We start from the raw sequence: 12,407 nt of genomic DNA, 5'->3' as shown, positions 1-12,407 counted from the left end.
GAAAAGGCCACTTGTTGGAAGTATTATTAAATGTTTGGGGTCGAAAAAAGGGCCAAAGAGAGGGGAGGAAGGGGGAAGGGAAGGAGAGAAATCTATTGATAGTATTGCTTTAATGACAGAGTATGGAATTTACTCTTTGAAAAATAAATAATAGTTTTAGAAAACGGAGATGTCCAAGGAATAAACCAATGTACCTGCGTGGATTTATGCGCAGATGTAAATAGAGCCACAGTTGGGTGTAATTTGAGAGGAATGAGAGTCATCTCTCAGCAGTGGAACAATGAACAGGTCTCACTGTAGGCTGCCCAATTTCTCAGTCCAAGTTAAATATTGTGTCTGTTAGTCATTGCTTAAAAGTCTGCAATGTTCTGAATTGACAATGATAGGCAAATGCTTTCCTGAGAGTGGGCATCCACTCAGGACCGTAGCTCTGACAAAGCTCTGTGTCTTTTTATTTTATAAACCTTCTTGACCACGAGGTTTAAAGCAAAGTCCATTTTCTCTGCTTCATATAGGACACAGTTAACTTATTTAGCTTGGGTCTGAAAGCAGTTCCTAAATCTCACTGGGGAAGGGCCTAAAAGGTCCCCGACATCCAGTCATCAGGTACCTTCTGCTGAACACTGCGGGAAAGGCCCACGCTCTGAGTGTGCTATAAAAATAATTGAGAAATGTCCACAGGGAATGAAAAAAGAGCAGGTGGTTTAGAAACCACTCCAGGGCTTGCTTGTGAAGGACCTCAGCCCAAGTGTAAGGATGTGGACCACAAAAAAAAATCTGTGTCAGGGGCAACTAGACATCAATTCCGGCTGTGTTTGTCATTGGTAAACATTACATCACCCGGTGGTCACATCAGGCCAGTCAGTGTTACACCATATTCTGTGCATTTCAGAGCTGAGATGTTTTCTTGCAACTGTGCTATTCCTCTTGTTCATTTTGTGAAGTGGCGCAGAGGGATGGAAGCATGGAAACGCCTTTCTCCTCAGCTCCTCTGCAGTGGGTTGATGATCAACAGCTGGACATAGTAGACATGTTCACCTTGGGAAGCCACACATCTGATAACATTTTGTTGTGATTAATTTTTGATCTAAGAAAGATACCTTGAGCAAGCCAGGATGGGCATACATGAAAAAGACAAGCTTTTTTGCTATATGTTGTATTTGATTCGGAGAATACAGTGCATATTCTGCATGTCTTGCCTCCTTGTATGTTCTGTCCGAGAGATGTAACTTTTCTCTTTAATTCCTTTTAAGGCAACAATGTCATAATAAAGCAAAATGAATGTTAAAAGAGTCACAGCTATGTTATGAACCATTTTGATATGCAGACAATATATTGTGACACACAAAGTGTGTTTGGTAAAGAGTAAGAACTGGAAAGGAAGTATTGCAAAAGTGAACTACTAGCAAGTGGGATTAAACCTTCCATGGTCCTACCACATAATTCTGAATATAACTTGATTTCAGTTTGTTACTCCCTTATATATTACAGCTATATGTTATTCAAAAAATCAGGGGGCTTGAACTCAGGACCACTTGTGTGCCAAGCATGGGCTCTGCTGCTGCACTATGCTCCCAGTCCATTTTTTTCTTCATTTAGTGGCATGCTTGGGTGTTGTGACTGAGTAGTGACAATATAAATTGCTTTTAAAAACTCATATGAATTTGTTAAAAGTCATGAAAATACCTTGTGAAATTACTAAGTCCCTTGGGTAACCATTTGACTTGGAGGCTTGAGGTGTTTTTCCAGTCAAGCATGGGTGTGTATGTTACAACCTGAAAGAGATTGTACTTGAAGACGGGACTGTCTTGTGCCTAAGCTCGTAGGGATCGAAGGGCCTGCAGCACATGCTTCACACACTGGGTGCTTACCAAATATTTGCTTATTGGGGTTGCAGTGACAAGCATCAGTGCTTTTGTCCCAGGTCTTTAATTTTTTTCCTGTACATTAAAAAAGATTTAAAACTAGAACAAGGACTATTTATTATTAAAATGCTAACATTACTTGTAACAATAAACCTTTTGTTTCATTATTTCAGTAAGTATGAGCTTTTATTGTTCTTCTTGGTAAAATGTATTTACCTGAAACTGAAAGTCTTGGATTTTATTGTAGACCAAGAATGTGTTTAGCTGAGAATGTAATTAGGAGAAGTACTTAAAAAGTTTTGTCAATGCGGTGTTCTTGCAGTTCTTAAGCAATGCATATCCCGCTAAAATGTTCTTTTCTTTCTTCCCTTCTGGCTGCCCTTCCAGGTCCCTTATTTCCCGGGAGTCTCTGGCATCCACGACTTTGAGTCTGACAGAGAGCCAGTCGGCCTTGAGTGTGAAGCAAGAGTGGTCTCAGGGCTACAAAGCTCTCCCTTTGCTTTCTTCCACCCACGGCTCGCAGAATGTCGCGGATCTAGGGGACCTCCTTAGCCTTCCTCCGGGGACGCCCATGTCCAGCAATAGCATCTCGAATACCTTACCACCCTACCTTTTTGGCATGGAAAATAGCCACTCTTCTTCCTACCCTAGCCCCCGGCACTCATCCACCAGGTCACACTCGACCCGCTCTAAGAAGAGAGCACTGTCCTTGTCCCCGCTGTCCGATGGCATCGGGATAGACTTCAATACCATCATCCGCACCTCACCCACGTCTTTGGTCGCTTACATCAACGGGTCAAGGGCGTCCCCAGCCAACATGTCCCCGCAGCCAGAGGTGTACGGGCATTTTCTGGGTGTGCGTGGCAGCTGCATCCCCCAGCCCTGCGCGGTGCCCGGTGGGCAGAAGGGCATGCTGGTGGCTGGCGCGGGCCTGGCGCTGCCAGCCTACGGCGAGGATGGTGCGCTGGAGTGCGAGCGCATGCAACAGCTGGAGCACTGCGGCCTGCAGCCGGGGCAGGTGAACAACATGGTGGTGCAGCACGGGCTGCCGGGCCCCGAAGGCCAGCCGACCAGCATGCTCAAGACCGAGCGCCTGGAAGAGTTCCCAGACAGCGCCATGGACCTGCCTTCCGCGCCCCCTCTCCCGCCTCTGCCGCCCCAGGGCCCGCCCCCTCCCTATCACTCCCACCCACGCCTTCACCACCCAGAGCTTGTGGCCCATGCCCAGCCCCTGGCCCTGCCCCGGGCCAGCGTGAATGAAGAAGGGGAGATGGACGACGTCGGGGGCAAGCACTGCTGCCGTTGGATAGACTGCAGCGCCTTGTACGACCAGCAGGAGGAACTGGTGCGGCACATCGAGAAGGCGCACATAGACCAGCGCAAGGGAGAGGACTTCACTTGCTTCTGGGCTGGCTGTCCTCGAAGGTATAAACCCTTCAACGCCCGCTATAAACTGCTGATCCACATGAGAGTCCACTCTGGGGAGAAGCCCAACAAGTGTACGGTGAGTTTCTGAAGCCCGTTGGCGATCTTTCTTGAAGGCCCAGCTCCCCTTTCTCATGCTTGTATTTCTCCAAACTTGGCACTCGGGCCGGAGTGGTTTCTTGTGGAGTTCACGCGTTAAGGTAGTCCTGAGCTTGGGCATCTCTGCAGCTCCAGGAAGGGAAAGGTTGCTTCAGTGATTGACAGCTGCTGATTTCTCTCCATTTCTAAATTTTCTCCTGCAAAGGCACAAGATAGCCACCACATTAGGAGAAGCCACAAACACACACACACACACACACACACACACACGCATGCACACACGCACAGAGTCCAAAATCTTGGGAAATATCTGCTGGACACAAACTTAGAGTTGCCATGGATAGGCAGGAGCAGAGGAACAACACATTGCAGCACCCCCAATTTGTATTTTCCCAAACAAATACACTGTCTTTTCTTTCTTCCCAATAACTGGGTGAGAATTAAGGTGGGGGAGGGGTGATTCTGATATTTAGGCGAGGAAATCACCACTTACCATCTTGGCTAGTACAAATGTTGCCACATGCACCCTTCCACCTGCACACCGCACCTTCCAGGGCTGGGGGCTAGTTAATGATTTGTAGTCAGCTTGAAAGCAGCAGAGAACACCACAGACTCTCAGCTAATGTTAGGGAGAAGGAATTTTATGGGATGGTACAAAGAGAAAGAAGGGACTACGTCTTTGGTCTTGAAAGGAATGGGCCTATCTCTTTCTCCTTCCCTCTTTCCCAACATTAATCCTGGAACACTTTTTTTCTTGGAAAAATTTGCTATATTTGAATCTTGCAATTCTTAAATGATTTCACAACAGTTTCACACCTTACTGCAACTCTCAGGGTTTACCAGCAAGCCATCACCCTGGGGATGGCTTCGCACCATCTCAGACAGCTTACTTAATTCTTGAAGAAGAGCATGTGTTTTGTATTAGTTTAGGTGCGCAGAAATATTTCTTTAGAGTTAAAATGTAACAATTCTGTTTACTCCTTGGATAGTGGCTATACTGGATATTCCTAAATATGTGAAATATCTAAATCACTCTGAAGTGGAATTTATTTGGGCCATGTTCCCCAACTGGAGTTCCTTTTTTCCATAGTATATCATGATATAAAGAATCTGGACCATGTTTGTGTTTGATGGTAGATTGGCCAAGCTGTCTAATTCATGTGAAAAAACAAACCAAAGAGGTGATAGTTGTAATGTCAGTATTCAGAGCACTTTTTTCACTGTTCAGTAGTTACTTTGTGAGTTTTAAAAATTCCTGGTAGAATGGAATTGCATTTTTTGTTGTTACATTATGCCCTGTGTTGTGATTTTTTTGCTTAAGAAAAACCTGAAGCTATGAGAATGCCAGGTTCTAGGAGTGAAAAGAATAATTACATTTCAGGAGGCAAAACCTTACTCTGTCAGTAGGGTTCTGCATTAAAAATTTCAGAAAGAGACAAGCAACTGATGGCAATTTCATTCACCATGTCTGGAACACACCAGCCTGCTGCAGAAGAAAGAGACTGTCTCTGAAAGAAAACAGTCCAACCTTTCAATTATGACTAATCCTGGCTGAAAGTAGTTTACTGGATTTGACTTTACTGAAATAAACATAAAAGCTCAAATTATCGAACAAGTGATTTTTGGTTTGCAAAATTAATTTTTATGCAATAGGATTCCCCCGTTTTCTCATTGCCACCAGACTTTTCAAAGATATATAACTTTATGAAGTTGACTTTTACTAAAATATAAAATGGGTATTAAAAATAGACATAATTGAATATAAGTTGTGAAGTACATATTTGTAGACCTCTGCAGAGCTCTTTGTTGTACTGCTCATGGTGAGTACAGGAGGTAATTTTTCTCTGCTAATCTGCCTACTCCCTGCTTATAGATGGAATCTTCGCAAAATTTGGATTGCTAATGTACTAGATGTATATTGCTAATGTAATAGAGTATCACATGGTGCAAACATGTTTATACAAAGCAGGGTTTCTTAGGAGACAACAAATGCTGTGTCTAGTCTGGGGATTTTTAACAGGAAGATACCCATTTCCATGTAAGCATGCTTACTGTGGACCATGGACCTATATCTTCAGAGGATCATGCTGTTCTCATGTCATCTGCTTGGTTCATTGCATTATATCCAACTGGAGAAAATACTTCTTTGGTGAAGGTGTAGGTGTCCTTTCAAGTTGTAGACTGTAGATAAAAGACATTCACTTAAAGTGGCTGCACACTTGGGAAAAATGCATTTTTCTGCCTTTTGCAAAAATGAATCTTTATATTCTTGGAGTCTGGACACAAAGTATTTCCAGCACTGAAGTGTTTCACTGTTCTGAAGTTTGTTAATTCAAAGCTAAAGAACCCCATGAAGTAAAATCACCACATTCTTCTTGTAGACAAGTGATCTTTGGGTTTTTGTGACTAGGTCACATGTTGCAAAGAATCAGAACAGTTTACATATTAAGGCTCAATCTATTTTTCTTTTATATTCAGCTGCTATTAATTTCCGTGTGTGATATGGCTATCCATCACTTTACTCACTTGGCTTATTGACCCAAGAAAGGAATGATGACCCTTTGTGTTTGGTGACTATGACTACAGGAAGCGCAAAGAGCTTCTGGAAGTTATAGTGAAAGGAGTGTGTCACCCAGGGCTACAGTCTGCTTACAGTAAGAGACTACCACGGGTGTCCTCCCTTTGAGCCAAATTTCCCCTTTAGCATGGGAGAATGCGTTTTTGGAATCTTTGATCACATCTCCCGGCCTTACCCCAGAGTCCTGGGATTCAGATTACGCAGTATTCTAAGTGGCATAACCAGAGATGGATTGTGTAATATTTGGTTCAGTTGCTGGAAGAAGAAGACGGGTTCTCTTTCTTTTCCCACCCAGTCACCCTACCTTTCTGTAGATCTTGTTCCGACTGCTGCTTTAGAACATCAAACCAACTGTTCTTTTTGTAGATGTCCCACTGTGACCAAGAGATTCTGAGCCAATGGCCAAAGCCTTGAAAAATAAAGGCTTCAGCAGACAGAGAAGAGGCCTCTCCTGAATCAGGAACTGGGCTATGGCAATGTGATATTTTAAAAAACTCTTAAATTTACTTGCTGCAGTGGACTACCTAAAGCAATTTCTAAGTGCCAAGTCACTCTTGTTTCGAACTTTCTGAGCTTAAGCCAATCCCTAACCTTGGTAACTCTTAAAAGTTATCCAAGTTATCATGCATTCCCGAGTATAGCTATGTGGGATTCTGTTAAATTTTTCTGAGATGAGAAGGTTCCAGATTCTCAAGTCAGAACAAGTCATGAAGACTCAAAATTTGTAACTTTTTCACGCCCCCATTTCCCTGTCCAAAGAGGACATCATAAAGTATATAACCCCAAACGAGAAAAAGACACTAACCATCTCTAATAGCATCCTCAAGAATGGTTCCCCAGGGTGCAGGCAGAGAGTATGCTATATTTCTTTTCATTAAGTAGAAAGGTGTTGAAGACCCTTGGTAGTTTGCTCACAAGGTGCATTCTGAATATTATCAGGCCCGCTCTATCAGTCACCCTGTGGAGGAAGCGTGTCTGATGAGGGGACAGTGAGCCGGGCCCAGGGTTCTGTTGCCAGCATCGGAAATGACATGATGAGGCTTGCCTTTGTGCAGAATTGAAAGCAGTTGTGTTGTGAGGTTAGGGAGTGTTGATAAGGGAATTAGGGGGAATGTGGTTGCCACTTAAACTTTGCTTGTTTTTCCTGGATGAATTTTATCCAATAGCAAAAAGAAATTTTTCAAACCTTTTACCCACCCACAGATTTTCATGAAAATGTTACTGACCAAAGACAGTTTTGAATTTTGTATGACTTGACTCATTTCTCCACAGGCATTTTGCCTGGCAAAATTTAGAGTACTGTATTTTCGTTGGCTTCACTGTGGGGCAGTTTGCTTTTTAAGTAAAATTGGATTATGAACACAAGAAAACAGAACTGGGGACGTGTCCTCATTCTTCTTTTATGGCCTAATATAGGGGTTCGTGAGCCAGCTTTAGCCATGTAGGTTATTTCTTGAGGAAAAGTAAACTCATTGTAGACTGAGAAAAGCCTTCTTTCTACATTTTTTATTTTGTTATTTTAGGGCTTGGCATAGATGTGATGGCCGGTTACATGACCAGAAGGGACCTTAGGAAAATATCATTTAACATAGCAGTTATTTAACACCTCAAAACCCTCAGATTGGTGAAATGAGTAAAATTTGATAGTATCAAATGTTGATAAGGACATGGAGAAGAGGGACTGTTAACATTGCAGGGGAAGAGTACATTGGTATAAGGAATTTGGAGGAAACAGATACTTAGTTAGGTGAAAGATGAACATAACCAATCAAAGCAGAGTCAGGATGTCTCCTCTGAAGACTGGCAATAGGGTGGTAGAAACCCAAGAAAAGATGTTTAATCTATGTTTTTTTTTAAAGTATAAATAATCTATTCATAAATAAGACCAATCAATCAACTTGGTTATTCTTATTAAAGTAATATAAAGGAAGGTAAAATAAATGAAATTCATAAATATATCAGCAGAGATACAAAGAAAATATTCAGTGAACATCGAATATAAAAGAGGATATATACAGTGTAATATAATTTATGTACGTTTAAACACACAGAGAAGTATTATATAATTGCTGTAAGTAAACAATTATGTAGTTGAACAGCAAAGTTATGTGGGCATGGTAACCAGCAACCTTAGGAGAGAAATATGCTAGAGAGGAAAGAAGGATGTGGAAATTTTACCGTATCTTCTTTCCAAAGAAAGAGAACAGAAATAAATACAGCAAATACTAATTTGTAAATTGGAGATGCTAATATAGATGCCATATGTATCCATTATAATATTCTACATACTTTGCTGTCTGTTTGGAATGTTTCATAACTGTATTTTTATACATAAAGTGAAAGAAAATTAATATAACACTTTTTGTTTCACGTGTACCATTTTCAGATGAGAATAAAGCCTAGAAAAATTGATTTTTCCTAGACTATTGAGCTGTTTAGCTGTTCCCCACTTAGAATCTCTGAGGCACTGATGTTAATCTGGCAGTGATTCTGCTTGCCTGGAGAGCCGTGGAGAGTACCAGGGCTGGGATCTCTCCCCATTGCTTGTGCTGCAGTTGGCCTGGTCACAGCTCCCCAGGGGATTCTGATGGACAGACAAGGCCAAGAACCAGTATGTACTCTGCAAGTTTCCCAGTTCTGACCTTGAGTTTTAGATAAATAAATGTCTACTTTGTCACTTTGGTATACAGTCTACGGAGGCTGTGTGTAGGAGAGGGCACCTTTTCATTATTATGAATGTCCTGCTAGTGATTAGAGCAATTTAGTGTTCCCTTGGAGCACCAGTGAGAGACAAGAGGTAAGCTGTTAGAGGGACTCTGGGAGCAGGGGGGAAACTTTTTAGAGCATGCATCTGCTCTGCAGGGTCTTCTTCCTTTGCAGTGAGTAGGCTGTTCAAAGTTAGCTAGTGCCAAACCAGGTGTATATCATGGCTACCTCCTTTCCTGATCTGAAAGTGGTGCTTACAAATCTGCCATGTCTTTCCCATTTTTAAAGGCAAGAGCGTATTCTCCCATGCAAACACACTGCAGCTTCTCTGCTTTTAATATAAAATGATCTTCAAAACATTTTTCTACTACATATATTTCTGAGGAGTTGGTAAATTACCAAAATATTGAATTTTCCCTTTTTATCAAATCTGCCTGATGTGATTAAATAAATAAAATTAACATTAATATCCTCTTCGTCTCTTGAGGCCGAAATACCACCAGTGAAACATCTGGTAAAGATCAGAGAGAGTGTAACTTCCAAATTGTATTCCACAAGGCTTCACTCTGTCAAATATTAGATGCAAACTCAATGATTTAAAAAAGCAAAGCCAAAGATTTTTTTCCCAGTGATTTTACATAAGAAAGAGATTCAAGCATATTTATGTATGTATATACATGTTCAACATAATGTAGACACGCATGTGTCACCATAGATTACACATCCCTTAGTATAGGTGAAAACAAAACCACAGAAATTCTCATCAGATGGGGATTGACCACAGCCTATATGGCATATGTCAAGTCAGATTTCATATCCCAAAACACTGTTTAGAAACCTGCCATTTGGTAGTGGTTTAATTTGATTTCCCTTTAGAAGGCGTTTAATCCAGTTTACCTGGGGAACTGGCCTTTCATGAACTTTGTCTTGAAAATAAATTCATAGCAGATTTGGGCAAATGTTTCAAAGCAAGTCGTGGCTTATGTTTCTTTGCCCTGTGATTCTAGGATTAATGAGAAATAATAGATAATGGGAGCAACCCTAAGAGGTTAAATATTTGAGGCTTTATCCTCATTAAACAAAATCATTAACTACATGATGGTTAATGTTCCCTTAAGTTCATATTTGTTTTGTGGATTTTCTCTAATTTTATGCCCTCAAATAACATTTAAAAAATTAGAAATAATTATATATGCCTTTTCACAAATGATCAGATTAAGGGAGTATATGTCAAGCCTTCGAGATTTATTCATATGTAGATTTTAAAATGTATTTTCTTTAGTTCTTTCAGATGGTACCAGTGTGGAAAATTACTTTGGCAATTTATTAGAAATGTCTATTGTGACCTTTAGAATATTTCTTAATTATCTGTTCTTTGAATAGTTCTGTTGACATCTTTGAGTCCAGATAGAATTTGATTGTGCAGAGTGAAAGACCAGACACATTTGTATTTCCAGAAAAAGAGGTAGTCTTGGTCTCTTTGGTCCTTTAGCAATGTTTTCTTTAAGGTCTGGGTAGAATCATTTGGAAAGGAATTGTTTATTGTTTGAAGGCAGATTATTAATTTTCATTGTACTTAAAGTGTCACAGCTTCTAGACTGTTCCTTGGACAAGAGACATTGTAAATCTGGGCAGTGAGTGTGTGACCAGAAGTTCAGAACCAGAGAGGGATAGGCCTGACTTTGCATCTACTCCAACTCCACGAAGTTGGGCATCATCTGGTGAGGGCTCTGATCTTTCTCAGTCATTACTCATGGAATTTGGTTGAAAGGAAGAATGAGGGCTATGTGTTCTTATTGTGCAGTGCAGTATTTCTAATTTCATAGGTGTGCACATGAGTGGGAAGAGTAGAGGATTTATATATGTATATATTTAGTACAGGGTTTATAGGGTTTCACTACACAGATCTGATTCATAGCGATCCTCCTGTTTTCAGCCTCCCAAATGCTGGGATTATAGGCGCATGCCACCATGCCCAATCTTAGTTGCCCTCTCAGCGAGCCTCAGGGGCGGGGCCCGCATGGCATGCCGGGGAGCGAACTCTGGTCCCTGCATCTGCCTAAGGAGGCACTTTAATCCACTAAGCTGTCTGGCCTGCCCAGAATAGGTAATTCTTTAAAAGGAGAATTTTAAAGAGTTTGAAAAAAGTGATTAATTTGATAAGTTGTTGAACAATGGGAAAATGAGATAGTTAGATTCTGGGCAGGCAAAGCAATACATACAAGTAATTGTACCCAATGCTCCAAAGTTAGAATGATATTATAATTTATTACTTAAATCAAGACTTAATTAATTGATTAATGCATTATTTTTTGGTTCTGGGAGTTGAACCCAGCCTGTGCTGGCTTACATCATCAGTCCTTTTTAAAAAAAAAAAAAAAAAAATTCTGAGACAAGGTTTTCCTCAGTTGTCCAGGATAGCCTCAAACTTGGGGTTCTTTTGCCTCAGTATCTCGAGTGCCCAAGATTACAGGCATGCACCACTGTGGCCAGAAAATTGGGACACTTTGGAGAGTAAAAGGGTTCTGTTTCACTGGAATATCAATCTAAACCAGGATTGGAAAGCCAGGGCAGGTTGTTAGCTTATACAGATGGTGCGTGTACCAATGTGACCACCCAGCGCATTTTCAGTCATTCATCTGACCGCTCGGGCGCAGATCGTGTATCGCATGCATGCTCTCCTGGAAGCTGGGGAGCTCAGAAATAAATGGGGAACATTGCCCATTGCTCAGGGTCTCTTAGGAGCAACAAATAGAAAGGAAGCAAAGGTTGAACATTAATGGAAAAATGGGAAGAAACCTCCAACTATGCCTGTAGAGAATGAGCAGGCTTCTCAGAGGCAGGGAAGGCATTTGGAAAGGAGGGCACAGCTCATTGTTGCAGAGCAAGGAAAGAAGCCAGGCTGAGGGACAGGAGCGGGAAAATCCTGAGGAAAAAACAAGGCATGAGAGGTTAGCTTGGCTAAGAATAGGTAGCAATGGTGATCCTGGAAGGAGCTGTGGACGTATTCTACTATCAAACAGGGATAATGTTATTAAAATTTGGAACAATTACAAATTTAGCTAATAAGGAAACTAGTCATTGAGAACGTGAGGCGGCAGCTTGAGGTAGCGCACACTATGCGTTGGTGCACGTGACACGAATGTTTGACTCCCTCAAAACGTCCCCTTTATCTTTTAAAGTTTACCATTTGATGCTTTATTAAAATGTGTCTGTGGGCAGTTATCATGTAAGATGTGGATTCTTTTATGCCAGGCGATTGGCCAAGAGAACACATAAATGGGGACAGGCGTGAAAGCGTTTTCTGTTGTGAATTGTAAAGTCAAAAACTTTAAAAAAAATACAAAAAGAAGAAGAAGAATGGAGACCAAAACTATTTGATCGATTATGTGAAATGATTAAGATGTGGACAGAGGCCACATATATTATCCTGTGTATGAGTAGCTTTCCATTAGTTAAATATTTCCTTTTATAATCTGCAAAGAGACTGAAGTACTGTTAAACAAAGGTTTGGACTGGTGCTCATATGCTGAGCTTGTCAGTCCTTTCAAGACTTTTTTTCCTCCACCGTTGAGATTTACTTTAGAATTCTACTCCGGCTACTTAACAGTGAAGAGACTTAAATGTTTAAAGTTTTTAAAAGAAAGAAAATTTAAAAGATTCTCATTGATAGGGTACCTGTGCCTAGTGATTGTGCTCCATCCGGAGGGTCCCACGCCTGCCTCCCCTGGGGA

General features: G+C 41.3%; 1 protein-coding gene across 9 annotated transcripts in view; it reads left to right on the top strand.

Annotated features, from left to right (window-relative positions):
* The window catches only part of Glis3 (GLIS family zinc finger 3), a 445,783-nt gene that overhangs the window by 150,180 nt on the left and 283,196 nt on the right, over positions 1-12,407 (top strand). For all 9 annotated transcript variants that reach the window (XM_023721942.1, XM_004637184.2, XM_023721941.1 and 6 more), the window contains one exon: positions 2,253-3,369. In XM_023721942.1, the coding sequence (XP_023577710.1) occupies positions 2,253-3,369 (1,117 nt within the window). The remainder of the gene's footprint in view (positions 1-2,252; positions 3,370-12,407) is intronic.

Source organism: Octodon degus, unplaced genomic scaffold, assembly GCF_000260255.1.
Source record: "Octodon degus isolate 3935 unplaced genomic scaffold, OctDeg1.0 scaffold00087, whole genome shotgun sequence".
Lineage (NCBI taxonomy): Eukaryota > Metazoa > Chordata > Mammalia > Rodentia > Octodontidae > Octodon > Octodon degus.
Note: the sequence above shows the minus strand (reverse complement) of the source record. Positions and strands in the feature narration are given on the sequence as shown.